Source organism: Vigna unguiculata, chromosome 7 (assembly GCF_037176805.1).
Source record: "Vigna unguiculata cultivar grain cowpea cultivar isolate G323 ecotype 2 chromosome 7, ASM3717680v1, whole genome shotgun sequence".
NCBI classification, from domain to species: domain Eukaryota; kingdom Viridiplantae; phylum Streptophyta; class Magnoliopsida; order Fabales; family Fabaceae; genus Vigna; species Vigna unguiculata.
Window position 1 is genome coordinate 41,083,703 of NC_140798.1, and position 17,585 is coordinate 41,101,287.

The 17,585-nt window shown below is 32.7% G+C and overlaps 2 protein-coding genes across 4 annotated transcripts; both read right to left on the reverse strand.

Moving 5' to 3' along the window:
• Positions 1 to 367: 367 nt before the first annotated feature.
• On the reverse strand, positions 368 to 8,987 carry LOC114190572 (polypyrimidine tract-binding protein homolog 3-like). Of its 3 annotated transcripts, none has more exons than XM_085675834.1 (14): positions 8,189 to 8,987; positions 7,088 to 7,159; positions 6,911 to 6,987; positions 6,681 to 6,759; positions 6,249 to 6,411; positions 3,119 to 3,183; positions 2,977 to 3,026; positions 2,814 to 2,855; positions 2,661 to 2,712; positions 2,496 to 2,553; positions 2,383 to 2,396; positions 1,788 to 1,895; positions 1,567 to 1,710; positions 368 to 939 (listed from the first exon to the last, which is right to left on the reverse strand). In XM_085675834.1, exons 1-14 carry the CDS (start codon positions 8,243 to 8,245, stop codon positions 550 to 552), a joined length of 1,371 nt encoding a protein of 456 aa, XP_085531960.1. In that variant the 5' UTR covers positions 8,246 to 8,987; the 3' UTR covers positions 368 to 549. The 3 variants fall into 3 exon arrangements, with proteins under 3 accessions (XP_085531960.1, XP_085531961.1, XP_085531962.1); XM_085675835.1 differs by having other exon boundaries at positions 6,249 to 6,372; positions 8,189 to 8,986; XM_085675836.1 differs by lacking the exons at positions 7,088 to 7,159; positions 8,189 to 8,987 and having other exon boundaries at positions 6,249 to 6,403; positions 6,911 to 6,993.
• A 1,291-nt stretch (positions 8,988 to 10,278) lies between these two features.
• On the reverse strand, positions 10,279 to 13,281 carry LOC114191654 (large ribosomal subunit protein uL3-like). Its single transcript, XM_028080962.2, has 6 exons — positions 13,165 to 13,281; positions 12,810 to 12,895; positions 12,381 to 12,491; positions 11,683 to 11,987; positions 10,862 to 11,271; positions 10,279 to 10,766 (listed from the first exon to the last, which is right to left on the reverse strand). Exons 2-6 carry the CDS (start codon positions 12,892 to 12,894, stop codon positions 10,508 to 10,510), a joined length of 1,170 nt encoding a protein of 389 aa, XP_027936763.1. The 5' UTR covers position 12,895; positions 13,165 to 13,281; the 3' UTR covers positions 10,279 to 10,507.
• Positions 13,282 to 17,585: the final 4,304 nt, after the last annotated feature.

Genomic DNA, 17,585 nt, shown 5'->3' on the forward strand with positions numbered 1-17,585 from the left:
GCATGCAAGAAGGAAGATTAAGAGATGAAGAGAGATGGTACAGGAGGAGGGAAATATGTAGCTGCAAACAGGAAGAGTAGAACAATGGGTACATACTTCAAAAACAAACACACAAACTAATTTCTTGCTCAATTGGATTAGAAATTTTTGACATGGATTGAGAATACAACAAAAATGCCTACTTACTAATTAGCCTGAACTACAAACCATATACAACAATGATTTATAAGGAAATAAGGTAGTGAAGCCTCCTCTCGGTTTTCCCCAAGAACCTATTCTCAATCACACAAATGTGCACCTCCCCACTACATTATGTTAGCAACCTAAATAACTAGCACAGATCAAAGGAGATGAGAAGATGAATGAATAGAGGTGAAAAATGGAAGAGTGGATATTATGAGTAAATCAGTTGGAAAACAAGGCGACCATTACAAGATAATGAAGATAACTATGATCTGCATAAAAAACATCCTTCGCAAATTCAGAATCCTTGTCCCTGTTGTGCTCAACAACCGTTGCTCCGGTTGTCCACAACTCCTTAACAAAGACTCATATATTCTGTAACTGCGAAAAGGAGATACGGACAACTGAGCCAGAAAGTGTGCTGGCATTCTTGCACACAAGGGCTTCAGTAGCCTGCTCCTCGTTCTCAAACTGAACCAGAGCCTGTTTTTTCCCACTCATCTCAAAGACTTTGCTGTTCACAACGGTTCCATGCTCCTCTACAAGGCTCACAATCTCCTCCTCAGTGATGTCTTGTGGGAGTGTGGACAAATGGATAATCTTTGTTGGAGAGCAGCAATAACGGTAGTTTTTGGCTGCGTTGCGGTTGAAACGGTTGAGATTTGAACTGATGTATTCACGTGTGTCAGCACCTTGGGTTATGTGTGCATGCTTGGAGAAGTTCACCTCTAACTGTTTCTCAAACAACACGGCTCCCTACATCACAAAGTTGAAAATGTTGACCAGCTTCAAACGAGAAAACAAGGAATATATAATAATTTGCAAGATTATAGACGATCTAACAAGTATTCGGTGTAATATCTTAACGTAAAATTGCTACCAGTTCAATACAGAAAATCATGAATATAGTTCACCATTTTTCAAATTTCTCACCGAATCAACAAAAACCAACACAAGAGCTTGGTAAAACAATTTCATGGACCGTTGCAGGCAACGCCAGTTGACATGGTAGAAAGTTCATAGAGGAAGATATATTTGGAAGTAAATATATATCAACAGAATAACCAAAGAATGATCAATTTTAAGGGGCAACCTAAATATAGACGGATTAAAAACTGACAACTAAAACCGAACCTTAGAAAAAGAAATATGATTTTGCTCTTACCAAACATTCTTCATTTTCTTTTAAAACTCTACAAAATCACTAATCAAACTTGCAACGAGTTGTCAAATATAGACATTGAAATTGTAGATAAAAAAATATTCAAATAATACATACGATGATATATCACCGAGAATAACAATAACCCATTGCTTGAGTAAGAGGCATGACAAAAATCTAGTATCATAATATATGAACAGCAAGGTATGAACTAAACACACCTTCAGAAAGTGTACAGCCAATTCAGCTTGAAAACCATCACCCATCTGGATAAGAGCATGATCTGGTTTATTTCGGAGAAGTTTAATTCTCACAATATTCCCATAAATAGAGAACAAGTTGAATAGCTTATCCTCATCAATTCTCTGAAATAAGCAGATTTTAAGACAAATAAGCAAGAAAGGGAGGGAACTTTATAGAAGAAGCTAGACGAAGTTCTTACATCAGAATTAAGATTTGATACAAGCACTGTACACCTGTCATTTGTCCCAGTTATTCCAGGAGGCAAACCTCCCCCGAAGGCAGTTGCAATGGCTGCAGCATTTGCCATCTATAATTGAAAAAACAATAATAAATAAGTAAATTGTTTCTTTTTCAGAAAGAAAGAGAGCATCTTAATTTCACCGATGTTTGTAGCAGTTTTACTAGAAATTAAAGATAAAAACAATGTTTTCACATCATCATGTAATTTTCTTAATCGAAAGAAATATCAGAGTTCAAGAAGCAAAATCCCAACTCACCGACTTCTCCCTATCCCAATTAAAACCCAATTTGAAAAGCAAAATCAATTTAAAAACAAAGCGCTAACCAAGTTGTGAGTAAAAAAAAAAATCCTATAAACCGGTAGGCTATAATCATACAAACTTTGTAGTCCGTACCTTTATATTTTACAAAGGTTGGTAAGAGTTGGAATTAACTGACATTTCTAATGTTACTTTCACAAGATACAAGATGAATTATGATAATTTCATATAATCTATCAACTGCGCAAGAATAGTATCTAATTGGAACTTCAAATTGATCTGAAAATTACCCACCTGTGGAAATCCAACTGGAAGGAGGGAAAAAAGAACAAACATCAGTACATTGAAGAATAACACATTATGACAAATAAAACAAACCAATCAAAGCAGCTTAAAATATTTAGCACCTGCCCTGCCTCCAGAACCTTGAGCAGCATACATATTTCCTGCATCACCATATCCAGGCTGCTTAACAGAAGATAAAGGAAAAAATATATATATTAGAATGGACTTTACAAAGATCAACAGACTTGATTCATAAACACATAAATGAAGAACCAAACAGAAAATACTTGTGAAGGTCTGCCTTTCTGCTCTGTTGGAAGATTTGGGTTTGTGAAGTCTCTGCGAAAGAAGAAATGAAGTCAGCAACAATGTCATAAATAAGATGTCAAGAAGGAGATTATTCAGTGAATAAAAACAGAAACACGAACTGACTGAATCACCTTGAACGGTCATTATTGTAGTTCACTTGTAATTCTTCAAGGCTGCAATTAAAATTAATTAAAAGTCCATGTAAGAAAATAAAGTAAATAAAAAAGCGTAGAGAAAATAAAGTAAAAAAAAATCTATAAACACAACAAAATTACGTGGATAAATTTAACCTACTTTGAGAACTGAATGTCCAGCTGACAGCAACCATCATAAATATTGCGTCCCTAGAAATTTCCAAAAGTTCAACATTCATTCAGAAACAATATTAGAACTAATAAGTCAAGTACAGGCCGAAAGGAACTGTAAAACAAGCAACCTGAAGTGTACTTCTTGCATTAACAGCACTCTGACGTGATTGAAACTGGATGAGAGCCTGAAAGCCTACAAAGTTTGCAAATTCATGAAAACAGAATCAGTAGAACATACACCAACAATACATGCCTAAATGAAATGTAACAGTTTTTTGCTATAAAAAATCTAATAACAATCCTCATATATGATTAGAAGGCAATGGCATGTTCACTATGTTATGTTGGTTTGTCAGCTCCTGTCAGTTTAGGTTTTTACAACTATTAGGTGGCTACCACTAAATAAATCTCAGTTGTACAGTAACAAGATATAAATATTAAGAGCGAGTTTATCTATTATCTATCTTCATATAGTTTGGAATTTTTTGAAGTTGTTAATTGGTCTTTAGATGAATCTTGCATAAAGTGTCTTTTTCACTTTTTGGACTTCACAGGCATGGATTAGATTCATTTTTATATTAGGTAACAATATGTTCAAATTGTTATTTAACTAACTTTTTTATACATAATTTTGAATATATAATCTTGATTGTCAATTCAAATATTCAATATATATATCTATATATATATATATATATATATATATATATATATATATATATATATATATATATATATATATATAGAACAGCATCCTACATCTTGGAATTTACAAGTGTTGCAGTGTTCTTCTACGTGCTTCATAGATAAAAACATTTCTATATAGAAAACATCTCATTAGCACTTATTATTTCTCTCCACCTGTTTTTCCTATCACATTATAGCTATATTTCTCTCTCTAGATGTCCATGGATGACTTTTTATTATTGTATTTTAGACAAACAAGAAAAATGAGAATAGAAGTGTAGGGCACAGTTTGATCTATTGGTTTCTATCATCTCCCTCTTTCTATCCTGTGTTTTGCTCTTATTCCCTCTTGCCCTCTTTTCTTTTTCTTACTCTTTCAAGCAGTATCCTACATTTGAGATATCTAGAGCCTAGTTTTCCTGTCACTAGACCAGAACCCATGGGCATATAAACACAACTACAAAAAATGAAAGAACGCTTCGTTCAAATTTAACAGAGGCTTGAAAAGGTTGATACACTATTAGGCATGGAGGAGGACATTCCAGAACAGCTTTAGCGGCTATTGCCTGAAAAGGATATAATACCTACAAGAAAATCACGTGTTTGCGACAGCATCACACCTTGGTAGAATTTATCATGAATTAGATGCAATTCCCAGTAAACTTCCTTTATCTAAAGAATATCTTGATGCTTATAAGGTTGACCCGGTCTACAGGAAGAATATACTACACTATCTTAGTGTGTTTATTCAAGCCAAGAACCATGAGAAGCTCATAGCTTGGCATGTATGCAACAAATCTCATTACAACAGCAGTATAAGAGGAGAATGTTGACCAAAAACATGAATTAGTTGGCTCCAGGCAATGGGAACGCAGTAGCAAGTAAACAAGATAAGTGGAAGCAGAGTAAGTCAGCAGTTTGGACAGCCTAGAATGGCATTTTTGCCCCTCTAGAATTCTTAAAAAATGTTGGAATCTTAACTTTAAAGAAAGAAACTTAACAGCCCATAATTTTTATTTTTACCACCATAACAAGGTTGCCATTTGGGACATCACTTATCACAAAAGCAAGCAAACATAATTTTTTTCATTTAACATTCATATACAGCAACAACAATTCCTCAACACTTCATGTATCAGATCTTGGAAGGTAATTAGTGATACAGATCTTGTTTTTTAGTGTAATTTTGGGAAGGTCTTGAAAACTTTAGGGAATGAACAGAAACTACCTTCCCCTTACCATTCTATTTGCATTTCAAGACCATTGAGCAATGCTTAGCTTAAAAGAGATGGAGAGATAAAATAATTAAGATTATAATGTATAAGTTAAATGTAACAATACCATCTCTTATAGGTGATTTTAAAAAATTAATGGTATTCAAAAATTTACTTTTCAACTAATTATCATTTAAGATATTCAAATATTAATTTAGTGGTGTTTTCCTCCCCCATGGAATTGACAATTATTTGTAATGCAACTTTCAAAACTCTAACTTTCGGTACCTGCATTTTATAAATACACAAACTTTCAACCATAATACGCCAAACATTCATCCTAAAAAGTTGTATAAAAGAGTTTGGGTATTTACACAATGCAGAGTAAAAAGTGGAAGCATCAAAAGTAAGACAAAAACCAAATGTTGTCACCTTTACAAGGATGAAAAGCATAATTAATTCTAAAATATTTTTTCTACTTTGTTAATAAAACTTCTCAGATTACTTTTTTACAACTATTAAAACCTCACCTGCTATTGAATAAAAAAAGAGAAAAGTTATTTATAGTTTTTTGGTAAGACTTTGCAAGAAACATCAATTTTTTATAAAAAATATAATTTGTATAAGAATACATAAAAAAAAAGAAATATTTCTATGAATTTTTAAATAAATTTAAGAAAATAATCATTTTTTTTTGTCAATATTAAGCAAAATTTTTCAGACAAATTTTGCACAAAAATCAGATAGATTTAGTTAGTCAGCAACTGTTAGCTGGGATTATAGTTATTGGATAGCTGCCTATAAATAAAGCATGGCCATTGTATTTTTGACAGACTGGAATGATAATACAGGTGGAGTGAATGGTTCGTTCATTTAATCCCTCTATTTATCCCATCTCTCTCTATGTCCTTTCCTTCCTAGTCTTCTTCCAATCTTTCTGTTTTTTTCTCTTTCCACCTACGTCCTATGTCACATTATGTATTGAAAATTAAGAAGCATTCCACAACACAATGAAAAACAAAAGCCTTTACAAATTCATTAAATTTAAAGAACCCTGTTCTACTATTGTCTCATTTACTTACAAGCAACAACAATGTTTTATCCTCTGACGGAGGTTAGTTACAAGGATCAATAGAAGACACTATTTGGTACTTTCCAATTGAAAATTTCATAAAAATATTTTTCTATTTACATTCAATATATATATATATATATATATATATATATATATATTCTAATTTTTGCACAGTTCGAAATAAACTATTATTATTACCTCAATTTAGCTAGTTAATGTCCAGATATAAACAAAGTTGATAGGGAAGGAAAGAAGAGAAAGGGAGAAATCTGAAAATCTGACCAGCTGACTTCTGAAATGTTACAATCTTTTCCACAGATCCATGGGGTGAAAATACTTGAAACAGCACATCCACTGTTATAGGATACAGCATGTGATGAATTGTAACTAAGAGAATTCGGTTTGGCTGTGCATCCAGAGAGTTCCCGACAGCATGACAGCATGACAGCATAGAGAAAGAGAAGAGATAGAGAGAAAGGAGAATAAATAGAGGAAGTACATGATAAAGAGAAAGAGGAAAATACAGAACAAAACAATTCAACACTGATCCCATGAAATGGAACAGTCATACATACAAAGACATCGGGGAGGGGGGCCGAGACTATATCATACAAAAATAAATAAATAATAATTCCAACATGTTTCTTTTAAGAAATAGACAGGATAGAGCATACACTCTTTTAAATAAAAAATATAAACACCAAAAACACCAACCTCATCTCCTCGTCCTTGACTTTGATCCATTGTTGTCAGTTCTTGATGTGAGGAAAACTGAACATAAACATTCCTCCCCCTAGAACAAAACAAAAGCATAATTCTATCTTTATGGTAGTTTTATTATCAAAGGGAATTTACTAATACAAAACCAAAAATCTAATTATCAAACTACAGAAAATGCAATCCTGTACATCCTCAAAAGACAACAATAAACAAGCCATTTGTACCTTATACTTGGCTGGATATTTGCATAAAATTGTAAAGCATTAACTGCAGAAGGAACATCTTGCATTTGGAGAAGAGCCTACGAATATGGCACAGGTTGTACAAAAACTAATGAAATGAAACAACCTTAAGTTTATGCAGAAACTATCAGTCTCATTTAAAGGAATGAAAAACAAAACCTGATTTTTTGCACGCAACATAACAAGCTTAGTTATGACACCAAAAGGCTGAAACAGTTGGAGTAAATCATTCTGCAATCAAAGGAGAGAGGGATTACTAATTCCAGAAATTAAAAACTCTAACTTGTAAAGGAAGCATAATCATTCTCTGATAAGACAATAAACACTGAAGTTCTACAATTATGAATCACAAGTTGACTCCAACTCGCTATGACAAGAAAAGATGTCTTGCAGCTTCTATGATATATCATGTGTGCGTGCATGTGTTTATTAGAGCTTACAAAAATGGTTGCAATCAAAAACTAAAAATCTAAAATGGAAAATGTAGAACCATATTATAAGAAGTTTCAAAAATTAGATATCCTGAGTGAGCCGATTAGATTTCCTTTTCATATTATTATTGTTTTCTAAAACAATTCTCATTATTACCAATCAATTTCTCATACAAATCCAATTCAATTTTGGAAACTAAAGAATGAAACAGTTAGGAGATATTTTTTCATTCTCTATTTTCTTCTTGTTTAACTCTTGTTCTGAACTCTGCTATGCACCTCGCACCACCTTTGATCATTTGTCTAAGCAACCTTGTTTAGTTGCATTTTGGAAATTAAAAAAAGAACTTTCGAAAATAGAAATCAAACACACCCTTGGTTATTGTATTGTTCACATCACATCAAAGTAAAGCCAAAGGTGTGCTTGCTAGGTGAAGAAAGAAATAAGGTGAATGGAAATTTGACAAATAAAATGGATTTTAGGAGATAAGTTTGACAGAATAGAGCATAAATAGCAAGAGAAAAATAGGACGAGCAGTTTTAAACTGCCATGGAAACCGACAGCCGTGCCCTGTTCCCTTTTCATAAAAGCCTTTCGCTGTTCACTTCTATTCCACTGCATATAGTGAAGAACTAAAATTTGAGGTATCCATGCCTCTGTATTTGTCTTCTACCCCATTTTCACTCTACCAAAACGCAATCCAAAACTTATTATATCTCCTTTGTTTCCTCTCCCTCCTCCCTATTTCTCCTCTATTCATTGCTACCCTATTTTCACTCTACAAACCAGTCATGAAAACATGCAACAAGAGAGAGAAAGAAAAAGTACTTCGGATATTTCGTGCCCAACGTTTCGAACGTGAACGACCTTGGAAGGTTCAGTCATTGTAAACTAACCTGCAAATACCAGAAAATACATACGATGATGACGATGTGTTGATGAACCACTTCAACTGTTTCTTTTTTTTTTTCACTTGTTCAGTTTATAAATAGCATAAAAAAACCAGCAGGTCTCTAGTTTGAATCAAGCTAAAAACAAAAGGCAAGGAACAGGAGCAAAAGCACGCAGTTGGCATGCTCCAAAATCCTCACTCTAAAACTGACGAACAAGTACAATAATCCCTAAAAAAAGCTTAAAGGCTTCCACCATTCCGATTTTTCGCAAAACCCAATTGGACTAAATCACGATCGATGACAATAAATTATAATGCAAAGAATCGTGGGGCTTCACAGACGAAGCACCAATCACGAAAGAAAGAGATAAATAAAAAATGAAATTTTTAATCTCGCACTCAATCAAACTGGAAGAAAGTCGCATATCCAAGTGGAGACCTAAATCTACGAACAGTGCAGAAGAAAAGGCAGTGAAGAAAATCTCAAAGAAGGAAAGGATATGTCCAAATTCCAGCCCAGAACCCTAAAGTTGAAGCAAATTGTGACATATCAGCAAAGCAAACACACCGCGCACGTTTCTTTGTTCCGAACAGAGAAGCAGAAAGAGGGGGGAGAGAATTTGCCTGAAAGAGGTGAGAGACAGATAGAGACAGAGGAAGAGGATGAGAGAGAATTAAAGAGGAGTGGCACGCATGAAATCGTGAATCTGTTACTGTTACCCTATGTTATGTTGTGTAATGTAACTCAGTTGCGGCTTTATAGAGAGAACCTTAGATTGAATTTAAGTTGGCATTATAAGTGTGAAGATTTGCATTTGCTCAAAAGTGCTTTTTGGTCTCATTACTAACACTCAATTAACCACTCCACACTTATCCATCTCTTTTTGAGTTGGCATTTCGTGCTTATCTGGCCTAACTAACCTAAATACAATTTGGTCATTTATTTTTCATTTCATATAATGCGAGAGTGATTCATAAATCTATAATAATAACTACCACACTTATTTAACTTGCCAGATAAAAAATTCCACTTATATGTAATTTGAAAAAAGAAAAACACGCGATATTAAACAGTGCTTTAATATTATTATTATGAAAATCATCATTGAAATCTAAAAGTAGTTTTTGTTGACATATATTAAAACTACTTTATTTTAAACTAGATGCATCGGTTTGTATTTTTTTAATTTTCATAAAAATTTAAATTAACATCAATAAAAAATAAATAAATAATTTTTAAAATAGTTATTAAATATAAAATTAAAAAAAATGAAATATGTATAAAAAAATTTAAAATAACTGTATAGACAAAAAAGGAATTTAGAATAACAATTAAAGGTAAAATAACTATATGTGAACACAAAATACACTAATGATAAAAGATTTGATAATTAATAAGTTTATAAAATAAAGATCACTTAAAACCATTTTAAAACATTTATCCAATTTATCCAATTACACACAAATATTAATCTACACAAAGAAAAAAACTTAAAGAATATATCCGTTTAATAGTAACCATCGAGTGTTGAACTATGTATGTGATACATAGATTTACGGTTTCAAATACCATTGCTAGTTTAGTAAGATAACAAACAGGGACATGTGCTACAAGTTGCAATCAACTTATTTTAGTTAGTTACTTAAAAGTTATACAGCGAATGACCTAGTCATCAACGCAAAAATCAAATTACACTATAACCTATAAATAAATCAAACACTATTTCCAAATTGTTATAAAATTTGTAACTCTAATACCTTCCAACATAAACAATCGATATTTTAAAATCAGTAATATAACAACTGCAATCTTATATTACACTACTCACTTAAATAGTAAGGAATTTCGAACCATACAATTTACATTACATGATTCAACTCCATAATGGTTTCCCCACAGCATCACTAAGGATCAGGATGAAATTACCAACTAAATAATTCTTAAAGAACAAACGCGTCGATCAAAATCTGATTAAAAACATTCAGCAAACCATTTAAGTGAATTAAGTTACAGAAAAAAATAATATGCAAACCATTTAAACTGGGACATTATATAAATAAAATCATAAACAAAATTTGAAACGTTTTTAATCGATAAATCTCCCTTGAAACAAAAAGTTTAGCGAAATTAAGAAGGAAAAAACTCGCTACCAATCCATAATGCAAAAAAGGAAATACTACAATGTTTAAAAGGACGATGGAAACCAAATAGAATTCTAGAGGGTAGTTCCCGCATTTCCATCCGATTATCATAATTATGCCTTGAGGCGTCCAAAGAACTTCTGCTTCTCCTGTGTGGTCTGGAAGCGACCGTGTCCGAACTTTGAGGAGGTATCGATAAACTTGAGCTTGATCTCCTCAAGGGCGACACGAGAAGTCTGCTTAAGCAGGGACTGGCGCAATGTAAGAACCCTTTTCTTGGGCCCAACACAGCATCCTTTCACCATGATGAAATCGTCCTTCACAATACCATAGTGAGGGAAACCACCCATGGGGGTAATGTCTTTCTCAGTCCTACATCCCAAATAATGTAGGGTTAGTTCGACTTTAACAAAATTACAGTATATAATTTAGAGCCGGTAACCCATAAACAAAGACACTACACTCACCTATCGAACTCGGTAAGAGCAGTGTGAGACTCGTCCCCAGCTTTACCAAGCTTATAAACCTTCTTGTTCAACTCAGTCCTGTGGTGGTATCCATTCTGACCAGCCCTGGCAACAGTGAATGAAACTCTGGCAGGATGCCAGGCACCAATACAAGCCACCTTCCTCAAACCCCTGTGAGTCTTACGGGGAAGACGAGTAACACCCCAACGAGTTACAACACCCTCATAACCCTTACCCTTTGTCACTCCTATGATGTCAATCATCTCATCTTTCTGGAACACAGCATCAATAGGGACCTGTTTCTCAAAGAAACTGTACGCAAAGTCCACCTTCTGTGCAATAGAACCACCGTTAACCTGAATTTCCATGATATGGGCTTTCTTCTGCTTCAAACCTTTCATTTTCCTGATCTGTCAAATTAAAGGCACAAAACTAATATTAGAATAATATTTCAGTGATCTTGAATTTGGAATTTCACAACACAACTCAAAGAAACCAGTATTACAATCTGACATCACTACAAATAATGGCCAACAGACTAATAAGAAGACTCAAAATAGTTGCGAAGGTCACACTCAAACAGCCCAAAATGAAATATTTTAAGCATTTGGGAGTCAGAAATCTCGTGTGGAAAATGCCGCTCATAGCACCAAATTCTATGATGCTGCGTTAGCATACGAATTTCATCATTCTCAATAGACACAAAAAATATACATAAAAATTGGGTAAATGGTTAAAATGATGACAATGCCTAACTTCCATGTATAAAACCACAAACATAAAAAACGAAATAAAGATAATAAAGTAAAGTATGGGATCACCTGGGTGTGAGCCAAAACACGAATCACAGTAGCATACTTCTTTAGTTTCTCCAGCTGAGTCTCAATGTTCTTCTTCCCCTCGTCAGTCTCGTACTGCTTTGAGTACTTGGTGAAAGCCTTCTTCTTGGACTTGCACCAGTTCTTATAGAACCTACGCTTCAGTTCCTCGCTCAAGTGCTGAGCCCAGACGGTGTTCAAGGTTCGAAGACCACGTGGAGTTTTCACATAACCCACGACACCAACAACAACCATTGGAGGGGTCTCAATGATTGTAACAGGCTCACAAGTTTCCTTCTTGTGAAGCTCTGATATAAAAGCGTATACACAATTAAATGAATACAGGTTCCATAATATAAACATCAAACAGAAAGTTAAACGAAAAAAAAAATAAATAAAGCAATACTTTGAACAATAAACACGTATTAGTGAAAGAATGAAATACTATTGGCATTAAAATCAACAAAACCAAAAAAAATTAACATGAAATATAACATTTACTAAATCAGTGAAAACTTAAATTTAAAGAATTGATAATGTAAAGCCGAAAATATAAACTGTTGATTTCAATCTCATTCTCGGTAAAATTATTTTCATACTTTAAACTGGAAAAACCTGACAACAAATCACACCAATGACAGAGATGTAGTCGACAATCTACTAAGTATCCGAATAAAAAAAATGGAGAGGATTGAACTCACTTGATCCTGGCTTCTCGACCTCTCTAACAATGTGAGTCATACCAGCCTTGTAACCCAAGAATGCAGTCAACTTGGGTGACTTGGATGGATCATCCTTAGGGAATGCCTTCACTGCAAAGTTCATGATAATTACAGGATATCAAGACTATGGTTTTGCATAACCAAAAAAAAACAGGCACTCTTCCTTAAAAACATAAAAATGTTTTACAATGCAGAAGCTTAAAAATATTATAGAGTAAAACAAAACAACATTGGGAGTTTACAGAAATATTAAAAATTGATGTGGAGGTAATTCAGTATTGGATCTCTTAATCAAAAACAGTATTCAGAATGCAAAAATACATGTAACTACGTGAAATCGACAATTAAATAAAAAAACAAAACACATTTAGAGAGATAATGAATAATAAGAACATAAGAAAAATATACCTTTTCCCCTGTGACGAGAAGCACGCTTCCTGGGGAGAAATCCCAGAGACCCGTGCCTTGGGTGTTCGAACTTCCTGTGAGACATCCTACATAAAGAAAACGCAAATGAAAAAACGTGAGTAATTCATTCAGACGTAAAAGTGAGCATAAAATAGGAGACAACTTGAACACAGAAGGCAAGGGAACAATTGGTTCATGCAACTGCTTCCGGATTCGGAAAAGTACAGACACCACACTGGTTTGAAATGAACATAAATTTTGCTACGAATCGCCGGGAAAGAAATCAAAGAATGCAAATAAGTGAATGGGAAAATGAAGAAAACAAAATGAGTAGAGAGATCGGAGAGAGGAAAACCTGAGACTGCTCCTGCTGCTACGGCGAACAAAGTCCCGGATAGAGATGCACTGAACTAAAACCCTACTTCCTTTTGCAATTTATAGGAGTAGGCCTTATTCATTTATAATCTATGGGCTAGGGTTTGGGCCAATTGAATGGGCTCCCATTTTAAATTCCCGCTGTTCTATAGCCCATCCAGTCCATTGGTATATGTAGTGGTGGTATTTTTAAAAAGTTAAAATATTTTGTAGTGTCTAATTTTATGTATGTAAATAATTTTAAAAATTAGTTATTATTAGTTAATATGATTAACGTGGGAGAAAAAACTTTAAATAATATAACTAACCATTTTTAGAGCATAATTAAAATAACTAATATATTTTTATTGATATAAATAAGATAGTTATATATATTTTGTGTTTACCTTTTTAACCCATAATGTAGTTTTAACATTATATTTTTATTAAAAATAATCATACTTAGATACTTAAGAAAATCTATATATATATATATATATATATATATATATATATATATATATATATATTAATTTTGGTATTGTATTTTTTTATGATTTTAAAATTAGTTATTTTTCTAACATATAAGATTTTTTATTTAAAGACAAATGTGTTATACTTTTAAGAATTATTAATTATGATATACTAGAGCTATATGTAATATTAAAATATTATTATTATTATTATTATTCTTTTAAATTTTAAATAATATGATGTAAATTTATTCATAATATATTGATATATTTTGGTACCATAAGTGTCTTAATGTATCTATTTATGCCTTATGTTTTTTTCTTGTGTAACAATGATCAAGGAAAAAATTGTTGCGGATTGTACAATTGTTTTGCGAAGGTCCAGTGGGTCATTCAAGGAGTAAGGGAGTCGACAACCATTAAGGATAAAATTATTGTAGGTGGAATCAATTGTCTTGTAATATAGCGTAAATGGGAGTTGTGCCTACACTAATGACTATAACATGTAATTTTTAGTTTAGTGATAAACGCTCAATTCTATCACTTATCTACGCAATCTATTTATTTTTATGTGTTACTTAGTATTTATGGGGTCTATCGTTTTTTCTTTTTCAATTGTTTATTAGTTTACTAAATTTTATTTTGGTAAACATGACACTGGCATATAAGAATTACTCTCTATATTAAAATTATTGTTGTGCGTCATTAACTTAGTTATGTAATCCTACAATTCACTCCACATGTCAATATTTAAATATTTTTTTTATTAATATCTATCCTTTTATTCACAATTTTACGATCTTAATTAATGTCTTCGAATTAATTGCCAGAAATGGTTTAACAAATTTGGCATTAAAGTTTGAGTCATCGATGATCTCTATTTAAGCTGGGTTCTTTAAGCTCATGTTGGCCTGGTTTCATTACGTGTATGGGGTAAAAAATATAGCAATAAAATAAAATAAACTTCTACACCGTACAAAGCTAATAATAAAAATGAAAATTTTATAAATTGTAACATACGGCGCGAAAGCTGTAACATCGCAATTTTAGCATCTTAAAATTAATAAAACTAATAAAATAGGATATTTGACCTTAATATTTAAAACAAATAAAAAAATGTATAAAAGTCTTACAAATGATCAGACTATATAAATATATCAATTATACATATCAAACATTTCTAACCCTAAACACAAGCTAACCACTTACAACAACTTCTCATTGAGACCTCCTTCCGACCTAAAAGATGGCTCATCAACCTCCAGTGATGTCTCTGAAACAGCATCCACCACTGCTCCCACCGAATAGGTGATCATCGCAAAAGTAAAACATACAACACAAGACAAAAACACAAAAGAAGGATAAACTAATGACTTTTAAAAATCATATAATATTGATATATCTAACAACTACAAACAAGCATATATTCACACACATATATTTCTAAACTACGACTCAACTAATCCGGATACATGCATTGAGGTCAGATCTAGTCAGTTATGCACTTGTAGTGGCATCTCATACTCTGCAGAGCGACAGATTAAGAGTCAAAACTCTACCACATACAAGGTCAGTAACACCTATGGTCAAGGAAAAACCCTAGGCTAGGACCTCCTGCTCCTCTCACCACATACCCCATTCCTCTCTACTTGAGAATTTGAATGGTTATTAGAGCGTCAGGATAATTGCCAAGACAATCCCTACCTTAATGCATATACTACCACAATCACTGCTAATCCTCCTTGGGTTAGCATTAACCAATCTCAACTCAGTCTCATATAAACAATCTCATATCATATACTCATCATTCATAATAATTACAAAGCTTCTATGATAATTAAAATACCACCCAATTTAACACTCAAAAATAAAAGTTTCAGGTTCTAACTCACTCGCCCAGCTAGTAGCACTTGCCCAGCCACTAGCCCATGCTCGCCCAGCTAGTATCACTTGTCCAGGTCTGGAAGTTCCTGACTTGGAAATTAGCCCAGCGAGTAGCACTAGCTGAACCACTGGCTCATGCTAGCCCAGCGAGTAGCACTCACCCAACGAGTATGCGAATTTGCATAATTCTGCATATCAACGTTTTGCATAATTCTGCATATCAACTTATTCGCCCAACGAGTAGGCTCGCCTAGCGAGTAAGCAATTATGCATAATTCTACATAAACTAATTTAAGCAAAATTATACCTATTCAACCAATCCATACAACTCAAAAACCTTCACCAAAGACTACTCGAGTATCAAACATTAATTCTATCAAAATATCCACACCAATTGCATCCAATTGCACCCTTAGCATACGATTATTCTCAAACACAGATAAAACCTAAGTATTTATTGTTTTTAAATATCACAACCCAATTCACATATCAAACACATCAGTTAATTACAGAATAATCTTATAATAACATTCCTAACAGGTTTGTTAGACATAATAGACATTAGCTTCCCTTACCTGGTATCCTACTTAAACAACTATATAAACATCAAACGTCTCTAACTCCACATAATGCTCTATCTATATATAGAAAATCACAAGAACGATCAGGACATACCATTATGATCATTGATCAGCAGAGACTCATATTGATAAATAAAACGACGCATGCAAATGAAAAAGGGCTTACATACAACAGAAAATAGAAAAAACAAAAAAGACAACGAAAACTTAACTTACCACGAACGAAGAAACTGATCGGTCCAAATTGAAGAGCTCACTGAGAGGATCAATCATACTGTCTCGGTTCTTCAATCAGACAACCAGAAAGACATAACTTTAGAGAGAAGTCACAGAGCTCTAGAAAAGTGGTTTCTAGAGATATGGTATGTTTTAAAATAACGAAACTCATCTATAACAATTATATTTACACTAAAATCTTTTAATACTAAAATAATTGAGTCTCACTATTTTTAAACCACCATGACTTCTAAAATATCATTTTCTAGGATTTTACAAAAGCCAATAGATAATTTTATTAAGGACTATAATATTTTGTCAAATTTTGTTTTTACTAAATTTAAAAAAAAAAAATTTCAACACACACTAAATATTTTTTTTTTCCAAATCATATCAAACATTTTTTCCATCTATTAAGGCAGTGTCACCTGTATTGTCAAAAAATTGTCAACAAAACTTTGTTAAAATGTAATTTTCCTTTTATTAATACATTATCGATTGCAAGAGTACAAGTTGTGTATATTAAATAACTTTTTTTAAGACCTAAAACAAAGGAATGTTCTGTCTTATGCTCGGATCAACCTAGATGTCATTTATTGACTAGGATGACAGAAAAAGTAATTATTTTATTACAGTTTAACAAATTTATATGGTTTTAATTTAAAAAATCTTTTTAAAAAGTTAAAATTCTTTAAAACAAAATTAGAAGGAACTTAATGTATCTGGGACTGATAAGGTGATTATTTTTTTTTTATCAGTTTGCATGATAGTGGTGACCTTATAATCAAATCGCAAGAAAGCTATTCTTCTATAGAATTCCCTTTTGTCACAAGATAAGCACCACTACAAATACTTTCCAGAAAGGAAATAAATAAAGTTCAGCCATTTAGTTTGGCACCTCATACATGATGATGATTGCCAAGAAGTTTGTTTCAACACAAATTTGGTTATAGCACACCATTAAAGCATCTTGCACGCCATGCACTTCATTTTCTAGGAATCACTCATTGAATAACATTAAGATAAAGACTCTAGAATTCAATAAATCAACTATTTGATTATTGGACATTGATAGATTCCAGAAAGTATGGTTGATCATTTCTTAGCTATTAATCTGTGTTTTACATTGTTTGTTGAATATAACATGAAATCTTGGACTGACAATACTTGTCCAACTTTAAAACCTTTTAAAAAGTTACCATTTTCGTAATTTCAAAGTTAAATTATTCCACATTGTTAAAAAATCCAAAATAAATCTCTTTGTTTCC

Coding starts and splice junctions, on each gene's coding strand:
- LOC114191654 (XM_028080962.2), bottom strand. CDS start 12,894: ATGTCTCACAGGAAGTTCGAACACCCAAGGCACGGGTCTCTGGGATTT. Junction 12,492..12,809: donor TTCTCGTCACAGGGGAAAAG/GTATATTTTTCT, acceptor TGAACTTTGCAG/TGAAGGCATTCCCTAAGGAT. Junction 10,767..10,861: donor GCTCTTACCGAGTTCGATAG/GTGAGTGTAGTG, acceptor TTTGGGATGTAG/GACTGAGAAAGACATTACCC.
- LOC114190572 (XM_085675834.1), bottom strand. CDS start 8,245: ATGACTGAACCTTCCAAGGTCGTTCACGTTCGAAACGTTGGGCACGAA. Junction 6,412..6,680: donor GTCAAGGACGAGGAGATGAG/GTTGGTGTTTTT, acceptor TTCTCTATGCTG/TCATGCTGTCATGCTGTCGG. Junction 2,713..2,813: donor TACAATAATGACCGTTCAAG/GTGATTCAGTCA, acceptor CTTCTTTCGCAG/AGACTTCACAAACCCAAATC.